We start from the raw sequence: 21,877 nt of genomic DNA, 5'->3' as shown, positions 1-21,877 counted from the left end.
TTTATAAATTGGGAATTCTTCGCATTTGTATGTTCTTTAGCATGTGAGATATAACTATATTATTAAAAACTGCTTCTACAAAATTTGCAAATATAAATTATTATGTGAATAGCAATATCACATAAATACGGGTTCATTTTCCATTACTTTCATACTGGAAGACTATAGAAAATGCTGACAAACTTGCATTTAATGTAATGCAAAATATATAATGACAGTTCCGAAAATGTTTTTAGACAAAAACGAGAACAAATTTTAAGCTTTTTAAAACTTGGTCCAGAAGAGCAGGCCCATTAAAGCACTTTTCAAGGAGAAACTTCACTTAAAATTAACAATGAACATTTGGAAAACAAGTTTAAAAAATCGCATTAATATTAATTGGTTTATACAGCTATTGTTGAAAACAACCTGTTTCACAGACTGTACCATTCCCAGAATGGTTTCCTTTGAAAAAGAATACAGACCGATGTCCTGTAGCTGAGCCAACCCAACAAAGGCAGGACACTTAGCAGTTTGAAAATGGGTGCTGGGAAAAGTAAGGGACTGAAGTTAAATGATTTCTGAAACTACTTTTAGGATATTTCTGCGACACTGTTTTCCTTGTTATTCTTCTTAAAGTTCACCATTTCAAAATTTAAAATGGATTCTTGTTAAAAGGAGAAAATACATCTGATTTCATGGTTGAAGAACAGATAGAACTTTTTGGAGCACTAAGCTATGGTAATCTCACCGTGAGAACTACAAATTGGCATCTAGAGAGTGCCTGGCATATGGGGGGACTGAGATCACTTCCATCACATGACCGAATCTAGAGGCACAGCCTCACCAAACACACGTTCCATGACCAGTGTCATAGGAGGGGACATGAATCTGGAGTTGGGTTGCACTTCAATAGCTGTGGGCTTTTTGAGTAATAGGAGCTCTAGTGACTTAAGTTCCTCATTTAGAAAATGTGGATGAGAACGATTTTTGCAGGGCTGGTCTGTAGCTATTTGGTTAAGTTTGTTATACCTACCACAAATATCATCTCATTAAAATCTAACAATAGTTTCTGGAGATCGGGTTATTTTTTCCATTTTGTAGTTGAGAAAACCAAGACCAAGAAGCTGAGCAACATGCCCACAGTCAAGCACTGGAGGCAGAATTCAAAGCCAAGTCCTTCAGACTCCCAAGCTCACTTCAGAGCAGCATGCTACTGGCGTGTATGCTTCCCCAAGGGGTTTTTATGTGTACAAGAGAAACAGACTTGCCCCCTAATTTCTAACACCCAGATTTTTTAATGTGCAGAAAAGTGATATTCAGTAGAAGTATAACACAGGTACCCCTTTGCATTAGAACTTCAGAAGTGTGAATTTTCATTGATTAGAACTCAGTTAAAGTCAGAGCAAAAAAGCTCGCTTCCAACAGATGGCAACAGCAAATACACTTTAGAGCTACAAACTCAGAATTAGCCTTTTTGACCTAACATATTTATAGTAAGTTGGCTGTACATAAACTCATGAGAAGATCCATAATAAGAATTCACTAAAGGCAATTTCTTTGAAAAATGTCAACCTAATTTACTGAAGAAAAACACCCAGCTGAAACTGTTTGCGAGGAATAAGATGAACAGCCTCTATTAATGCTAATTGAAATTCTCATATCCACACATACAATGCATAACATTTACTTCTACACTTATTCTTTCCACCTCTAAACTCCACTAAGTCCACACCAAAATGCTGGCTTTTAAATCTGAGCATTAATGCATGAAAATTGATAATTTTTCTTGTGATTATATTTACAAATTTAATACAGATGGAATCTTACTCTGCAAAACAGATGAGGTCTTCATTGTTGTTTAAAGAGAGGGACAACTCTTAGGAATTTGTTTCAAAAGCTGAACTTTGCCATTTCTCAGTGTTTGCCACTTTAATAACATCCTTTTAACAAACATGAATGCTAGTGTATTTGGGCAAGATGGTTTAATATTTTAACTCCCATAAATAAACACATAAAATTAAATGAGTGGTGTACTTTTCCTTATGTCCACAATGACTGATCATATAAATATACACACACATATAAGTATATTAATCCACTGGAAATATCTTTGTGTCAAGTCTAAATACTAGGGACTATGGTATTGTCTTGCTCTTTCAGGATAATTTAAAAAACTAAACTAAGAATTTGCTTCAATTCAAGTCAAAACCTGGAAAGCTAATTAAATTTAACTTATTTATTATTAGAGATAAAAATAATGTATAATGTTTCCAGTAAATAAAACTTGAAACATGTTACTGTCTCTTCTTCACTGATTAACCAGAAAAGATGAGTTGTTATCTGCAGGCAATTAAAATTATGTCCTATTGCAATTTAAAAGTCAGAAGAGGCTAAGAACCACACATAAATAGAGTTTTCACTGACAAAATATAAATTTTAATTTAAGAATATTACAGCTATGAAAAAAAAAAAAGTCTTCCCAGAATACTCCAGATGGTTGACCTTTGCTTAGGTTTTCAACTGAAGGGGTGTATCAAATTGAAAAAGCTTACCTGTACAGCAGTGAACCAGGTACTGTACTTGGTCTAAGAGATTTTTTGAGGATTTAGTAAGGAGAAGTTGCTTTTGTTGCTGTTGCATACTTAGGCATAATATTAGCATTGCAGGCCACTGCTGTCACTCTGCCTAAGGCCTCTCGAGATTAAAGAAAATGCCAACTTATTTCTCATTCTATCAGAGTAAGAAGTGGAAAGCTATTCACTCATTCATTCAACAAAGAGTTACTGAGCCTTTAATTTATAGATGCCATCTATTATATGGTGTCCATATGGAACTTAGAATCTAGTTATATAAGAAGATGTGTGTAATGAACTAAGTTAGGAAGCAAAACGGCATGCTAGTAAAAGCATGGTAAGAGCAGTGCAGAAAACAAATTATATTAACACGTAAGTACTGAAAGACACAAATGTAATCTTTGAATTGCTATATTTCTATCAAAATTCAGACACCTATATCTTAGTTTTCCATTATACTTTATCATAAAGAACAGCATTATTGCTAGTTAAAATAACTGAACCTCTAAACTTAGATAATTCTATTCAGTTGTATAAGTAAAAATTTAAAATAATAAAGCAATTTACGACTATCTTTAAACAACATTAAGAGGAAATGGTATGTCCTAGAGAGGAAATGGTATGCCCTAGAGAGGAAAAAGACAATTTTAAAGAATTGGGGGGCACCTGGGATCTAGCCCCACGTCAGTCTCCCTGCTCATTAGGAAGTCTGTTTCTCCCTCTCCCTCTGCCCCACCCCCCTACTTGTGCTTTCTCTCCTTCTCTCAAATAAATAAAATCTTAAAAAAAATAATTGGAATTAAAGATTACCTCTGGTTTACTCAAAGCAGTGTTTTGCATTGTTTTTTTCTTATAAAATTGAGGTCTATCTTTTTCTGTATTCATCAGTTATAAACATTTTTCTGTATGTATCAATTAGATACACTCAGACATGTGCACACTCAAACTGACAATGTTCCCAATAGGGTGGTCATATATGACACCCTCTGCAAAGTGAATATATTGGCATAGGGCTCCTGAAGCATTATATCAAAGCAGCCCTTGACATTTTTCCAAGTGGAGAGCACTTCTGAGGGCATGTCACAATTAATCAGACAGGATGGCATTCTATTTTAGTAAAGGTTTTGTGTACTTCACTACACAAAGAACTAACCAACTGATAATAAAAATGCCCTTCAGAGAAGGGCTTAAGATTGGAGACTAGCTGTACAAGGGAGAAAAAAAGTTTCTCATACCTTTATTCTTATAGCTGAAAGTGCTTAATGGCAACATTTTTTAGATGAAAAGACAATGAACAGTTTTCAGGTATTTCAGGCCAGAAGGAAAACAACAGAGGAAGTCTAATACATATATAAAAAAAAAAAAAACTTATCAAAAACAAACTACAAATATCTCCCCCTTGAGTACCATCAAAAGTCAAACGTACCTGATCTACTATCCAGAGGTCCAAAATCCAAAGAGTATTTCACGACGTGATAATTATTCCATACGTAAAGAAGGTTGTCCCGGGGGTTGTAATCCACAGCTGCTATGTACTGGTATGAATTGGGAAAGGGTACATCCACCAAACTATCCTTACTTTGGTCGGTGTTGTAAATGTAGTCAATCTTATTCCCCGTGGCTTCATTGTCGTCATCCTCATATACGGATTTGACCACATACAGAATCCCGCAAATCATAAATGCATTGGAAGCTGATCTTTTATCATACGCAGTATCCCATGTCCCTTCAATCCGTAGGGTGTAAGGGTTCAATTGACTAATGACAATTTTACCATTATTTTGTTCTGTTGCATAGATTACCCAGAGCCCATTTTCATCCACTGCCAGGTCTATGTCAGATTTGCCTCCCCATCGGTAAGGGGAGGTATCATGGTAATTGGCATTTGCTATGATCGCCTCTCCACTCTTTATTCTAGTCCGCAAATCAAATTTTACTATGTTCCTGGTGCGCTCTTTGTTGAAAAACAAAGCTCCATCATACACTACAAATCCTGTGCCATCCACCCTGTGAGGAAGCTTGTAGGTTGTAGTTGGCCTTCCAGCAATGAAGTCATCCTTGGATGAGTACTCAGTCAGGGTATCGGTTCTGTAGGGAGTCCAGGGCATATAATAAATCTTGTCAGAAGCCTGTAGAGGGTCTTTGCACCATGCCCCAGATTGGTGGTCAGATTCAAACAAATGTTCACTCTGGTATACTCCTTTTAGTAGTCCAGGACAAAGAAAAACTGTTGGAAGGGAAAGAGTTAAAATAATAAATATATTAATTTTAATATTTTGTCAGAGATTTTTATTTTTCACCAAATGGAATGTAACTCTAATAAGAGATACCCACCACCACTTAATTCTTTTGTGGCATTCTGAGTACACAAAGTGTCTCATATTAATTCTGACTTGTGCTCAAAATCATTTTGACTTCATTTGCTGAAAAATGTGGCCTCTCAATGAGTATTGTGTTTCCTTTGATTTTTACCTTTGTAAACATGTGATACAATATTTTTGGATATACATATACAGGTGTGATGTATGTCTATGTATTCTATAGACATAAAATAAATACAATTGTTTATACATAATATTTTATGTATCTTATTTGAAATTAAATATATATATATATATAGTTTTCCCTCTGATGACATTAGCCATTTGATAACTTATCATTAAGAAATAAATAGAAATCCAGTAGTAATTAAGTATAATAATAAAGGAAAAGAAAAGCCCTGTAATACAGGCCACTGAATCTTCTAGCAAAAAAAAAAAAAACAAAAAACCTCTTAAAGCTGCTATAGCACACACAGAGCATGCAACCCACACAATTAAAAATGAGTGATGGATGGATACTGGGAGGAAAAAGAGAAAGGAAGAAAAAGAAGGGAAAGAAGAAAAGGTGAAAGGTTACAGAGAAGAGAACCCAAGATCTAGATTTTAATCAGTTAAAAATGTCCTGTTAAATACAGTAGTATTGGAACTTAAAAACATGTGCCTTTTACTGTTACATGAGAAGAACATTAAAAAAACAAGATTACTTGCTACAGTATTTTGCTGCTCATACTTCAGGTTGAAAATGGGCAGGATTTATCTGATTCACTTCATTTTTAGTATGATTCTGTAGTGCACTGTGTGGATAGTGGTAAGAAACCTTGGCTGGCTTGTAATGCAGGGGCTATAAAGCAATGTTTCCCAAAGAGTGGTCCTTGAAGCACCTGCTTCAAGTGGTATAACTAGATGTTACACAGAAAGAAAAAGGGATCCTTAGTCATATGTTTAAGAAACATCATATTAAATAGAATTGTGGCAGAGATTCAAATAGCTTTGGTACATCAGTGAATCTCCAAGGCAGAAGTAAGGAAGATGAACAAATTTCACAAACTAATCTGATCACGGAACCCTTTCTACAGAGCCTATTTAAAGTGTAGTGTTCTGTTGAACCTGCTATGGGAAACACTGCTCTAGTATTTTTGCAAAGCAAATGCACTGAAAAATAATCATGCAGTCCACTGTTATGTTTGAAATGATTAGAAGGGTACTGGGTGGAGAAATTAAGAAATCAAAAGGAATTTGGATGTTGACCCATGTTTTAATGATTAAAGTACTGTTCTCTTGATATTAGTCATTTGCTCTTTAATAGCAACTATAAACCTAGATCTAATGGAAAAGGATCTAAGATAACACTCAGTGAGGATGTGCAAGTTATTAAAAAGGAAAGTGCATTACTAAAGTGTCCAAAGTTTTACTTTTGTAGAAATGAAAAGTTCAAGAGCAAAGTTGACCACCAAAATCTTTCATAGCAAGGATAGAGGGCCTTCATCAATTTATACTCAATAATAAATGGGAGAATTTCTAATATGATGACTACAATTATAAAGAATGGATAGGCATTGTTGTCAAAATTGTATATAAACTTTAGGTTGGTTAATAATGAGCCCATAGTTACCAAAGTAATTTTTAGAAGGTATTTCAGAAAACCATCTCCCCTTTTCCACCAATAGTTAAAAATTAAAGGAGGGATGCCTGGGTGGCTCAGTCAGTTAAGCGTCTGCCTTCGGCCCAGGTCATGATCCCGGGATCCTGGGATCGAGTCCCACATTGGGCTCCTTGCTCAGCAGGGAACCTGCTTCTCCCTCTCTCTCCCTCTCCTTGTGCTCTCTCTGTCAAATAAATAAAATCTTAAAAAAAAATTTCAAGGAATGGGGAAACCACACCAGAGCTATGGAAAATTATCTAGTATAGAAATAAAAACAAATCTAAAGCAATCACTATCCATCACCATCTACTGGATTTTCTAACTACTTATTTAAAGGTAAAGAGGAAGAAAATGCATGGTTGAAAATTTTACATGATTAAACTGTTTTAGGATAAAAGGATCAAACCAGCACTGGTCATCACAACAGGTTAAAGTGAAGTTGAGCAGCAGAAGTAGTAAATAAATTTTCATAAAATAGATAAGAATTAATACAAAATTATTTTAAATGTTAAACTGTTAAATAACTTAGCCTATAAATAGTATATAATTTATGAAAGGTATTTAATTACCTTTTTGTTCCACTTCTATTGGAGAGAGAGAAGTACAGAGAGAAAGGAGAAAAGAGAATAGATTAATGGTACGGTATTGGCCAAGCACTTTTTATTCACCTCTTCCAAACTGAAAGTAAATAATTTATTTCACTCATACTTGCTTTTTGAACATAGTTTTTTTTTAATAAAAAAACATTCCCCTCGTAAAATTACTTTTTAAAAAAGCAATCATATTATAAACTTAAAAAACACAGTACAGACTTAGAAAACATAAGGCAAAAGTTATTCAAGCTAAGACTGAAAAAAACACAGTTTCAAACTATAGACATAGGAAATACAATATTCATAATAAGAACACCAATATTTCCCTTTGAAAGTTAGGAAGGTAATTATACACATAATGCTTTCAAATAGCTTGACTAAGTCTCATTTATAAAATATTATAGTTTATACCACTATTTAACATAATAGTCTTGCTTTTTACCCATCTCAAGGATTCAGAAGAAACTACTCTGCAAGCATTTCCTAAGCCCTAAGATTTTCCATGTCAGTCTTATGAGAAATAAACCTCATGAGGCTACACATTTATGGGGAATGCTCTCATACTAAATAAGTGGATTCAGAATCTTTACTGAAAAAACTGCTCTCCCTTCCACTTATCAATATTTGATATTGTGGAAAAAAACTCAGAATAAGCTGTTATCAGAAGGTTGACATAAATATTGAGCCTCCTGTTCTGGCCTTTTCTGAAATTCTTAACCGAGTCAACATACCTTTGTAAGAACAAATTGAAATCCTCAGCCATGTTATGGCTATGTATCTCTCAAATTAGATTCCATTTTTACTTTTAAGGTACTGACCAATACAAGTCATGAAAAATTGGGGAAATTGTAACATATTCATGTAACTCACAAAGCAGCATCTTGTTTCTCTTATAAGCATTTGTCTCATGAGAGATAATTTGCCTAAATCAGAAAAAAGAACAGGGCCAACAAAAAACAAGGGGAAGAGCTGGGGAAAAATGGGTTCAAAACACAAACTTAAAAATCACAGATTACAGTTGATATAAATCTAAAAAAATTCAATGGAATGGATGAACTATTATTGTACAATAGATAAAAACTCTAGGGAAATTTCAAAACAAGGGAGAAATACTGTTTTGGGTAATTACAATTACATTTGGGTGAGATTTTTGTGCTTTGACCTAAGCTCTTTTGTCTTCTATTGTCAAAATCACACAGTCATTTCTCTCAATTGACTTTTTTGAAAGCTCAGTATCACACGTGTTAGAAGACAAAACTAGCCTATATCAAAAGTTATGCTTGGGGCACCTGGGTGGCTCAGTCAGTTGAGCCTCCGACTCTTGATCTCGGCTTGGGTGATGGTCTTGGGCTGTGCACTCAGTGGGGAGTATGCTTGAGATTCTCTCGTTCTCCCTCTCCCCACCCCCCACTAGCTCTCACTCTCTCTAAAATAAATCTGAAAAAAAAGGTTATGCTTAAAAAGTTGCAAATGGTTTTTTTTTAAGATTCCTTATCTCATTAATATACAAATCTTATTTTAATAGTATTTCTAGGGCTCTTTTAACAACTCTATTTATACTATTATAATTTATCATCATTCTCAGTCTTTATCGAGTGACTGCAGTGTTCACTGGATTATATGCCTCATTACAGGTCATTTAAATGCTTTACTTAGGAGATGCACTTCATTTTGTGTTTAGAATACTCACAGATCTGCGTTCAGACTGACAACTAAAAGAAGCATAAGAAAGCACCTTAAGAAATTATTTAATCAGTCTTGAAAGTTTGGACTCAAGGCACATTACAATGAAAGTGGAGTCTGGAAATGGGAAGTCATACTGAAGTTTACATTTTTCAGCAACTAGACTGCAAAAATATAGATAGAACAAATTTTGTTCCTTGAAATACTTCTAAATATATATCCTTTTGAGATTTGTATATAGAGGATTTATAGTCTTTTTTTTTTTTTAAAGATTTTTTATTAACTTACTTGACAGAGAGAGTGCACAAGCAGGGGGAGCGGCAGGCAGAGGGAGAGGGAGAAGTAGACTCCCTGCTGAGCAGGGAGCCCGATGTGGGGCTCAATCCCAGGACCCCGGGATCATGACCTGAGCTGAAGGCAGAGGCTTAACTGACTGAGCCACCCAGGCGCCCCTTATATTCTGAAGTATAGAATGTATACACACACAACTTTAGTTTTATTTCACATAAAACTCTTTGTTTTATTCTACAACACAGTTATCCTAACTTCTTGGTGACTAGTATTTCTTCAATAAATATGTAATGAGGGAGACTGGATATGTGATACAAAGTATTGGCAAGGTATTTGTTATTCTGTAAATACTATTTTACAATTCAATGGATATTGTTATTTTTTAGGAACTTTTACTTCTATTTTCTCAATTGTCATTAGGTAAAATTTTACTTTTAATTCTCTGGTCTTGGTCTAATTTGAGATAAACTGGCATAAGCTGTAGCATAAGTAAAGCTTACTTCTGTTACTTGCTGGTTATTCAAAATTAAGATTTATTAGGCAGTTTCACTTTGGAGAAAATTATTATGTTCTTGCCTATGTCATGACTGGCTGTAGCTCATTTATCATTTATTTGTCATTTTCAAGACTCAAGTAAAACAATCCTATAATTTAAGTTGAAACAAGCACACACAAATCATATTCCTGTAACAAAAACTGGCAAGGCAAACATAATTTGTCATTGAAAAGCTTAGTAACATTTAGGATTAGCCAGTCACTGTCATCATCTAATTCTGATTCTAGAAGCTTCTTTCCCCTGGGGGAAAAAAATACTCATACAAATTGAAAGATACAATTTAACACCCTTGCCACTATATCCTTCATAACCTCACAGTGCTTGGCACATAATAAGTACTCAGTGAACAGCTACTGAATTAATACATAATCCAAATAGAGGTGATTAATTCTGCTTCTTAATACTTTAAGCATGTAGCAAAAAGAGAAAGTAGTGAAGAGAATCTGGATTTGCTATACACAATCATACATGCAGGGTATTCTCTGTATAATGTCTTTGTATATTTTAATGGATGTGGAGGAAAGTACAATTTAGGAGCAATATGTATTTCCAACTCATTAAATGTAAAACTGGAAGGGTTTTGAAAAGAAGGAAAATAAGAAAAACTATATGGATAGTCTTGAGGATTATACTGGCAAGAAAAAAGGGCTGCTATAAAACAGGATGCAATGATCTAAAAACACAGACCGAAAATACTCCCTTTTCTCCTCTCTGTAATGAGATCATAAATAAGTGAATTGTACGATGACATCTGTGCTCTGCCTTCTTCAGTACCTCCTGTCTTTTGGTCTGGTCCAATATCCTGAATTCTGCCATTATAGCTGTCATTGCTCATTTCCAATCCTCTCTGGAACTAGTTACTCTTTTTCTCTTTTCACTTTTAATCCCCAAACTATTTTTATTGTCCATTCAGCCTCTGCAAATATGTTTATATATTTCCTTAAAGTGATTTCATTGTTGTCCTTTGTCAAACCTAATGTCATAAGCTATATCCTGTGGTTAGAGTAAATGACAAATTCAAACTAAGGGTAATTTTATTCCGTATAAAAGGCAGAAATGGAAAAAAAAAGGCTAGTAAATTTTCCCTTCATTTCCCAACAGTTCATAAAAGAGATATAATATATAGCCAATAACCATATTATTGTTTAGAAAAATAAGATGTTATTAGTTCTATCCATAGCTGTACCATATGCAGTACTTCTGAATTGCATTTTTTAATTAGAAAAGGTATGGATGAGAGAGCATATGTGTGCGTTGCCAGGCTTTTCCAAATTGCATTTCAAATTACAGAGAAATAAAATTGTTGTGAGCTAAAAATTGTGAGAACTAAATTGTCATAACTAAGAACTATGAGATTGTGTCTAATTCTAATGTAGCTTAAATTTTCTTTTCTTTTAAACTGTTAAGTCATACATTTTCTATGTTATATCATCTGATGATGCCTCTATATTTCTGTAATATAAATAAAAAACACTTATGGGGAACACAAGATAGTTATAGAACATTAAATAATTTATAAATACCTATTTTTATCATTGAAACTTGGTAGGATTTTAAACAGTATTATTTTCTTGGTTACATTTGGCCTGGACTCCTCAAATACATTTGGGCTACACTTAACACCAGCCAGCTGGACAGTGAAGGAGATAGCAATAAGACAAACTAAGTGAGTAATAAAAAATCAGTCTTGGATGAAAATTTGCTGATGTATCTTCCATAAACAAAGCCATCTATAAGTGGATAATCAAAAGTTTACCATAATACTTCCACTTGAATAGCACTTTATAACTTAAAATGTTTTCACATGAATCACTTGATTTAATTCTTCAAACAACACTGTGTTGTGGTATTTATTATTCCCATATCAGAGACGAGTCAACCGAAACTCAAAAGGTTAAAGGATGTGACCAGAACAACACTGGTAGATGGCAGAGTCTGTCATTTATCTAATATACACTGGCTCTTACAACATGCAAACTCAGTGAAATTGTTGTATTCTCGCTCTCTATTTCCCTTATGTCAATAAATCCAGGTAGGAGTGCATGTTAGAGGGATAAAGAACACAAATGGAATCTCCCTGAGGGTAGGCATTTTAGGAAGGAATGTTCACTAAGCATGTACTGTGTGCTACACAGTGCACTGAAGTTTTGCATACAACACTAACTTAATCATCTCACAGCAACCTTATGAAGTAGATATTCTCCTTGTCTTAACTTTTTAAGTGAGGAAACAGGTACAAAGAAGCATTACTCTTTTGGTTAGTGAGTGGTAGAGTTGGAATTCAAATACAAGTTTTGATCTTATTCATTATGGCATCTCCAGTGCTCAGCACATAGAAAAAGCTCAATTAATATTTCTTATGCTTCCATGCAATGATGAATTGCACCACAGTATTTTCAGAGAATGAGACTGGATGCCATATTCTTCAGTGCTATTAACCCTGAGACTAGTGATGCAGAGCATCTCTCCAGAGAAGACAAAATAATAAAAAACAATGGTTCCTCATTTCTTGGCCAAGGAAACAAGATATTTCTTATCACCAGAAGGAAACCTATGCTGCATACCTCATGTCCTGTTACTTCTCATTATTTCGAAACAGAGAACATTCTCTTTTTCTACCTCACATATACCAAAAAAATACAGAAGCACTTCAGTAAACAGAAATAAAAAGATCTGTGAAGTTCATTAATTTTTTTGTTATACTGCATATCAAAAATTCTGACAGACATCTGTCTCTTTCAGTAAACAAGGTGCTAATCCTTTATTTAATGAAAGACAGGGGTAATCTCTGCAGCTCAGCTTCTAAATTATGTTTTTCAAATAATATCTGTGCATCAGTGAGTAAAAGTGCTGCTCAAGCACCTTGTACTACAATGGCTTTATATAATGTGTTTCCAAAATTATTACCTTCTAATGAATTTCATCCTGGTGTGTGCCGATTGAAAATGTCAATAATTCATAAGATGCTTTCACTAGCCACATTCTAATTTAAACATTTAAATACAGTATCTATAGATGATGCAGAAACTGAGGATGCCTTTTATTTTGTAGTAAATTTCCATCGTTCTGATAGATCTGTAAAATCTTTTGGTTAATTTAACCTTTTAAAAGAAAATGGTGCTATTAGTAGGCTCTTTGGGGAATATATTGGTAATAGCCTTTATAAAAATAATTTTTCAAAGGTATTATTGGTAGTAAAGTCAACATTACATTTGGTTCATCATCAACGATATACCCTGTCATAGTGATTTATGTAACAACCACATGGCATTTAGAGTTGCTGAACAGGGGCGCCTGGGTGGCTCAGTTGGTTAAGCAGCTGCCTTCCGCTCAGATCATGATCCCAGCCCCATGTCAGCTCTCTGCTCAGCAGGGAGCCTGCTTCTCCTTCTCCCTCTGCCTGCCACTCCCCCTGCTTGTGTGCACTCGCTCTCTCTGGCAAATAAATAAAAACTTAAAAAAAAAAAAAGTTGCTGAACAAAAACAAAGGGAGAGTCCCTTTGCATAGCTATAGATCATGCTATTATATACATAAAAATAGATGTAATATTTATATTAGGCCCATGGAACGTATTTGTTATTTGCAAGGCCCTTAGAGCTGTGAATACAGAGAGAAGTAATAATAATCATAATACCTAACAATTTCTGAACGTGTACTATGTGAATTGTTATGTGGATAATTTTATTTAATCCTCAAAGAAGCTACAAATTTGGTGGTACTATCATGAACATGGTACAGAGGAGGAGCTGATCTCTGCCTTAGGGAAACTTACAGTCTAATAATCTCAGAGGAACCTGTGTAAAGAGATTAAAAACAGACAAGAATAGAAGTGAATAGCAGAGAGAGGGAATCATGAAGAGAAGCCAAAGTTAAAAACACCAGACACAGCAGTTTGACTAAAATCAGATTTCTTATGGAAAATGTCACCATTTGTTCCTGAGAAATTTATTTGACGGATTCCTATTACTAGGTTCTATACATCCACTGCTTATGCAATAAATAAGATATTCAAAATTAATCTAATCTAACCCTAGGTTTAGTAAATATGTTATAATTACTGAGGTTTGGGGGCTGGATTTTATTTTGGATGTCATTTAGTCTCAGCCAATATTTTACAAATAAAAAAAATGAAGCCAGAGAATTAGATATTACCCCCAAATCACAATTTACTTTTTAACTCTTATTAGTACTAAAAACAAATTATGAAATAATGTAATATTTTTTGATTCATTTAACAATTTTATGTATTGCAGGAATGATTGTTCTAATTTTCTGATGAGAAACATCAAAAGCTACAAGAAATCAAGTTGCTTTGCTTTTGACCCAACACTATTCCTTCAGTCTTACAGGAGTTCTTAAGATCTTATGCATTTGGACGCCTGGGTGGCTCAGTGGGCTAAGTGTCTGCCTTTGGCTCAGGTCATGATCCCAGGATCCTGGGATCAAGTCCCACATCGGGCTCCTTGCTGAGCAAGGAGCCTGCTTCTCCCTCTGCCTGCCTCTGTCTCTCTTTCTCTGATAAATAAATAAAATCTTAAAAAAAAAAAAGATCTTATGCATTAATCATGGAATTGGAAGTTTGTATCATCACCTCCTGTGAGAGAGAGACGACAAAACCCACAGAGTCATTCAGTAAGGGGAAGAAATACCCAATACACATAAAAAACATCCTGAGGAGTAGTTTAGGAATCTGAAGAGCTACTACATTCTTTGGTATTTTGTAGAAGTACTCCAGATACCCCAACAAATTTGGGACTGGATTCACTAGCCAAAAAGCAGAAAAGATTTTGTACATATAATATCATGGTTAATAAAAACAAGATAAATAATATAGATAGGATTCCTAGAACTGTAAATAAAAACAAAAAAACTTAATCTCAGAATTCATTAGCAAAAACATACACACCACATATATCCTATACTTGTTAACTGTATCTCTTGAAAGGTAGATTTAAGATTCTTACTCACTTTTTTTTTTTTTTTTGGTGTTTGAAAAAATTGAGATGCTAATATCAATTCACCTGAATAAATTCCAAGTTTTCAGATTCATTACTATAAATTTCCAAAAGTGTGTTTCTCATAGTATTTTTCCAATTTTATGTCTTATTAATCCGATAGGCTAATCATACTCTTTACAATGGTTTATTTTCACTTTATATACTCCACACTTATATTTATTTTTCAACTTTTCTCAGTCTATTGCCCCTGTTCAGAATGCCTCATATCTCCTATCTCTAGTTAAGCCAAACTCTATCTTTCGGTTCTAAGTTCTTCATAAATATCGCTTTGCTTACCAGTCCCACATTGAAAAAAACATACAATTTCAACATAGTTTGTGGGGGAGGGAGGTTTTCAGTAATATTCTAGTCTGGGGATCGGCAAACTTTTTTCTACAAAGGGCCAGACAGTAAGTAAGTAAGTTAGGCTTTGTGAGCCACATACAGGCTACTTGGCATAGCTGTTGTCATCACAGTCGTCTTCTTTTTTTTTTTTAAAACATCTCTTAAAAAATGTAAAAGATATTCTCAGCTCATGCGCTAGTAGAAGAACAAACCACTGGATGTTTATCCCATGGCCATTGTTTGCCAATTATCTATTCTAGTTCATTCCACTTATACTGTCTCACTATTCTCTTTGGCACTTGATATTTTTACCTTCTCTCTATCTTTCTTCTGGAAATATATGGAGGTTTTTGAAGGCAGAGAACCCTATATCATTCATCCAGGCATTACTGGGTTCTATCTCATTGTCTTGTTTTAACTGCTGGTCAATAAATGTTGGCACTGACATGCTTTTAAAATCACAGTCAAATGGCTCCAACTATAAACTTGGTATGATTTGTTCAATGATATGAACAAAGGAGGAGGACAAATCTTACAGATGGCAAAGCATGTCTTTCATTTCTGCTAAGTAGGCACCCAAAATCCTCCTTAGGTAGTACATCTTATCTCTCTTTATAGTGGAATCCATTATCTTTCTCACCATCTACTTACAGAACTGTACATTGCAAAATATTTATTCTACGATCAATTGCTAACAAAGATTTTATACTCTCTGTGAAATTTCTCCTTAATAACATTGAAACAGGCTATTTTTAGTCCAGTTTACTTAACATTTATAGTATGTCAGTCTATTTGCCAAATACTTAACCTACTTCGTCTTGTTTACTCCTCAGAACAATCCCGTTGAGATTATTGTCACCATTATACAGATGGAGAGACTGAGTATAGAGGTCATTAGCACTTAGTAGAGCTAGTATTTGAACTTCTGAGCCTACAGTCTTAGCCTCTATGCTTTGCCCTCTGGCAAAGACGAAAAGTGATGATGACAAAAATAATGAGGATAATTCATATTAATGAGTACTTACTAATTACCAGTTTATGGTTTTAAATAATTTACATGTATTATCCACTTAACAATTATATTACCACTATAAAGTAGATAGCATTATTAGCTCAATATTAGAAAGAAAGAAACTATGATACAGATAAGTTAAGTAAGTAGTAAGTGACAGACCAGGATCCAATGTCAGGCCTCCAACATCAGAACCCAAGTGCCATCCCCATGTCCACAATGGCCAAACTATGGAAAGAGCCCAGATGTCCATCGACAGATGAATGGATAAAGAAGATGTAATATATATACACAATGGAATACTACTCAGCCATCAAATAAAATAAAATCTTGCCATTTGCAATGATGTGGATGGAACTAGAGGGTATTATGCTAAGCAAAATAATTCAATCAGAGAAAGACAATTATCATATGGTCTCATATGTAGAATTTAAGAAACAAAATAGAGGATCATAGGGGAAGAGAGGGAAAAATAAAACAAGATGAAATCAGAGAGGGAGACAAACCATAAGAGACTCTAAATCATAGGAAATAAACAGGGTTGCTGGAAGGGAGGTCGGTGGGTCGATGGGGTAACTGCATGATGGACATTAAGGAGGGCATGTGATGTAATAAGCACTGGGTATTATATAAGACTGATGAATCACTGACCTCTACCTCTGAAACCAATAATACATTATATGTTAATTAATTTAATTTAAATAAAAATCAACAACAACAACAACAAAAGAACCTAAGTGCTAAAACACTATCTTTCAAGTACAAGCTACTTGCACTATTTATTATCACTGAATACTTTTCATTGAGGGAGGAGATACAGTTCTCAGCTACCTCTATCACTTTCTAAATGCCAGGTCTGCTTTATCCACTAAGTTATATTTAACGGGTATAGAAAATGATTTGATGGCCTGCTGTTAGTGACAATATCTGATTTTGATTTCAACAAAGAAACAAAAAGTCCTTTAAAGTTAGTATTAATACCAATAATATACTGAAAAGAACTTACTATGCTGATTTTTTGCTAAAGAACCTCTTCTCAGAACCATCTATTTAAGATCTGTTTTCTGACAAGAGGCTTTCTTGGGATACCTTTCAGGGAAGTGTCAGATTCCAGATTCACTAGGCACAAGTTGGTCACCTGGAAAGCAAGGAGCCAGCATTTGCCTGAAATCTATAATGTCTGCAGAGGGGAAAGAAATGCCGGGGTAGAAGAATTAAATATGCCAAGAAAAAAAAAAAAAGAACATGATATACATAAACCTATTTGCTACCTTTTTTCCTAATGAAGGAAGAAAACATGTTGTATGAATCATGGAGCTTAGAGCAATCTGCAGACGTAGCAGTTTTCTCCTGAGAGTTTCCTGTTCCTTCTTTAATTCTTCAGGGTCCATTGCAGTGGGTCTGTGACAATTCTGTGTCAAGATTCCCCTGGCCCAGCCACACCTAGTTTCTACTTATTTTCTGCTCACAGTTGGAAGCATTTATAATGGGGTCTAGCTCTGCCACGTTATAATATTTGACACAAGAATTGCATGCTCCTAAGAAAGGGAGCATATTCTTCACTATCTTTTTCCTGATGGATTTATGTTCTTCCTTGGAGAGACGGTGACAGAAGGAATAAATACTCAAGTGACCGTTGTGCATTAGCTGGGTCAAAGTTGAGAAAAGAAATGAGCAGTTAGCTCTTCAAATGTATGTAATGTGGTACAACACCCATACTCCATCCAAAGCTGTGACATTAAATCTAAAATTAAATTAAAACAAATAAACAACAAAGTATGCTTTCCCTTCCATTCTTTATAATACTCAACTAACATCTGCTCAGTAATTCACTGAATGCACTTTTTGTTTATTAGTGAAATATGTCAAATTAGAGGAAAAGTAAGTTTTGGAGAATGAAACAAGCGATCACATTACTCTCTTCTTGATTGGACTAGGGGCAACATACTTTACTGTCTATTTAAATTAAGTAGCTCCCAACTGTTTGTTTTCCCTTGAAAGCTATCTGTACAGGATCATAAAAATTAATTTGCTGGTTAGAGCACTGAGGAAGGAAATATCATGGCATAATATTATTAGGTGTATTTTTTTTTTTACTTTTTAATGAAATAAACATCCTTGTAGACAAAACAAAAATGTTGATATCTACTAAAATGTTGGTATTTATTAAACTTTTAATTTGTTATGTAAAAGTGTAACACTAAGTATTATATAAGTATTACTATTACATCTTCCACATTAGGTGATTATTTAAAAAACACATTAAACACCAAATAAATTTCAAATAGAAACCGTATCTCCTCAGAAACCCTCACACTGTGACATATTATTCAAGGACTCTATTTTATTCACTGCTGTGTCCCACCATCTAGAATAGTACCTGGAATAGAGAAGCTACTCAATAAATAGCTTAACTTTATTAAATCAGCACAAGGGTCCTCTCACCTTTGATGCTCTTGAATAACTGGTATAACTTTACTCATATTACCAAAGGCAAAACAAAAAGAAACACAATTAAAAATAAAAAGTGGATATGGATTGCATAATTGCTCTGCTGGAGTAAATATTTTCTAAATATGAGGTTTAATTAATAAATCCATTTGAGTTTTGGCTTAATATCTAATTACTAAAACAAAACAAAACTACTACACTCTGTGCCATCACGCTACATTTTACAATAATGAACACTGAAAACAAAATAGCTCGTAGTTTGGGGCATTTTCAAATATGACTGAATAAATGCATAATTTGAAACAACAAGCACTTATAGCAACAACAGCTAACAGTTATTGAATGTTTACTGTGTGGAAACACTATTAACTCATTGAACTACCAAAATAGCTCTTTAAGGTAGGTATATTATCACTGTTTTAGAGATGAAGAAAGTGTGGGGCAGAAAAATCAAGTTCACAAATCTTAAACTCACATATCTAATAGGAAACAGAATGAGGATTTGAAAAAAGACAATCTGGCTCTAAGGTTTATGCTCATTGGATAGTCTCCATCATCTCCCAAGAAATTACTTACACTCTTTCTCATCCAGAAAATGAAGTAACACAACAGTCTGATGCCCTATTTCAAATGTCAATAAAGTTTGAAAAATACATTCAATGTATGATATTTTGAATGAAATCTCAACTTGTGAGTTTTGGCTGATTTGCCACTTATCTAAAAACTGTATGACCTCAAAATCTGGTATCTACTTTTAAATAAATGACATATACAGTTGGAAATAGAGTGAGGAGGTAAGTTTTACATTTCCTAGATTTCTCAGGTTGACATTTTTTAATCCCAAACAATGGCATCATAACCTACAAGTCTTCTCTGAACATCAGTGCACTTGTTTCATGTATAACACGGATACATCAGATTATGGTGAGGTTCTAGGCTCTACTGTGTCTACCAGTTTTAAAGAGGAGAGATTTGTGATGGAAAATAATAAACTCTTCACAACAAAAGTAAGAATCAAATGCTTATACTACCAAAGGAAGAACAAAGTACAAAATTCTGGTGTGCAGTATCCTATGAGAATGGTTTTCCTTTTTTTGAAATTAAATGTAATTTCTTCTGACACTGAAGAACTGATGTGTTCATATCATGTCTAAGTTAAGTTTATGCATTTGAAGGAGTCAACAGTCTAATGATTCTTCTCCCTCAGCTCAGTATACTATGTATTGTCTACTTGAATTCAGGGCCATTAAATTCTTGCAAAGTGTTTACTGCATCAGGCATATTATTGGTCCTGTCACTGAACAGTGCCCTCTTTCTGTTTTAGAGCTAATGCAGCATTTCTCCATGGCATCAACAGATCAAAACATTTACTACCAGAAAAAGTATGTGAAAATGGAGCAAGCTCATTTTGCTACAAGCTAACTCAATAAATCTGTCTAGTTTACTGATGTTCACTTTCATTTAAAATTGGTACATATTTATCCTGCAAACTTGAAGAAGGCAGAGAGATAAATTGTTTTTCTGTTTTTGCTCCTGGCAGCAATGCTACTTAGTTAATGTTAATAAATGGCAGTTTAATAGGACCAAATCTATATTTCTGATATGTATTTGGGAATATTTAGAAAAGGGCCAATCAAAGGTATATTAAGACTTTAAAAGATTTTATCTATCGTTTTGACAGCCATATGACTCCTTCACTATAGAAAGAAGCAAGATAGCTTAAGTTAATTGGTTTAATTTTATGTTAGTTTAATGCCTTTCTTAAAGTTACCACCAGAAAAACAGGTCATTAACAAACTTAAGTTTATTTGCATTTGGACAAATAAAAATTAAAGGAAATTTAGTCCATATTCTTAAACTGATAATGGAGGAATAAACAAAATATTTGGAGTAGTCAGTACTTGTCTTGACAATATTGTGGAGGGAAACTTTTTTTTTTTTTTTTAACTTTGAGGACAAACAACTCTTACTTTTTCCAGTCCCTTACCTCCCACAGAAGATGGTTATAGATATGGCTTCTGTAACTGGTCCTCTACAGCCCTTCTGACCAATTAGTCAAGCATGCAACAGTTAGAATAGATACATGGGATACTACAACCTGTCTCTCCCAGTTCTATGTGACAATAATTTTATCCTTGTTTATGACAATACAATGGAAGGAAAATATTTATATTTAGTAAGCCAGATCATGTACACAAATATAAAACAGTTATACTACATCTTTTACACACCTATGACAAGTCCAAAATAGCTCAGTAAATATATGCCAAAATTTTTATTTATGATACATTTTATTTTCCCTCTAAAAAGCTGTGTGTGAATGAATACCTTGCATTCATTTTTATATACTATTTTTTTTTCACATAAACTTCCATTGTTACACAAGAAAAAGCAAGGTGGTTATAGGACCACTCTCTCCCTAACCATCTCTTTTGGATGAAACATAATGATTCTCATCTATCTGTGCCCTTGCATATACCACTAATTTAATACTGACTTTCACAGGGTTCTTCAGTGGCTCAGTTGGTTAAGCATCTGCCTTCGGCTCAGGTCATGATCCCAGGGTCCTGGGATCAAGCCCTGCATGGGGCTTCCTGCTCAGCAAGGAGTCTGCCTCTCCCCTCTTCCTCTGCTCCTCTCTGCCCTGATTGTGCTCTCTCTCTCTCTCAAATAAATAAAATCTTACAAAAAAATACTGAACTATCACAGTCTCCAATACATTCATCTAAAATCGGGTAAAATGCCTCCCCTTCCATGAAGTTTTTCACAACTTCCTATGTGAACCACAGTTTTCAGGAAAGCCTGCTTTTGAAAGATAAGCTTTAGGAAGAAAGTTTTGCTGAAATTGATCACCTTGTGAGATCTGGAGTAAGACATTACTCTAATTAGTATGCTAACAAGAAATTCAGTAATCAGTAAAATGCCAGAAAGGAGCAGATTCTCATAATATCGGCAAACTGTTTCAAACATGTAAATGTTACTTCGCCAAGATGACAGTTGCTTTCCAAGAAGGTAGATGATATGTTAAATGTTAAAAGTGTTGGTTAAGATGATTACCATTTTGTCAAATCAGATTTACAAAAGGCTGCGTGATATTTTTTTTCTTCTTCTTTTTTTTTTCTGTGTGGTATTTTCATAATTACACTAAATAAGTGGTTGGTAAATACTTATTGATTATGTCTACAAATGTTTTGATTTATTCGAACATAATAAGTTCAAATGTTCCTATATGGTATAGTGTTCTATTTTGGGATCCCCAGAAAGTAGAGGCCAAGATAAGGACTTTGATGCAGGTAGTTTATTTGGGAGGTAATCCCAGGAAACAAGTGTTAGGGAAAAAGAAGAAAAGCTACAATATGTGTTATTATTGAAGTTGTCACTGATGGCAAGGAGGACCAAATTCCGCCAAGATCTCTGGGAAATATAAAGC

The 21,877-nt window shown here is 34.3% G+C and overlaps 1 protein-coding gene across 6 annotated transcripts in view; it reads right to left on the bottom strand.

The window, feature by feature from the left end:
• ADGRL3 (adhesion G protein-coupled receptor L3) overlaps positions 1–21,877 on the bottom strand; it is a 790,703-nt gene that overhangs the window by 267,564 nt on the left and 501,262 nt on the right. For all 6 annotated transcript variants that reach the window (XM_073891741.1, XM_073891740.1, XM_073891744.1 and 3 more), the window contains one exon: positions 3,982–4,782. In XM_073891741.1, coding sequence (XP_073747842.1) covers positions 3,982–4,782 — 801 coding nt within the window. The remainder of the gene's footprint in view (positions 1–3,981; positions 4,783–21,877) is intronic.

The sequence above is a fragment of the Callorhinus ursinus genome, unplaced genomic scaffold (assembly GCF_003265705.2).
Source record: "Callorhinus ursinus isolate GAN/ISIS: 27379988/994484 unplaced genomic scaffold, GSC_fseal_2.0 scaffold4, whole genome shotgun sequence".
NCBI lineage: Eukaryota > Metazoa > Chordata > Mammalia > Carnivora > Otariidae > Callorhinus > Callorhinus ursinus.
Note: the sequence above shows the minus strand (reverse complement) of the source record. Positions and strands in the feature narration are given on the sequence as shown.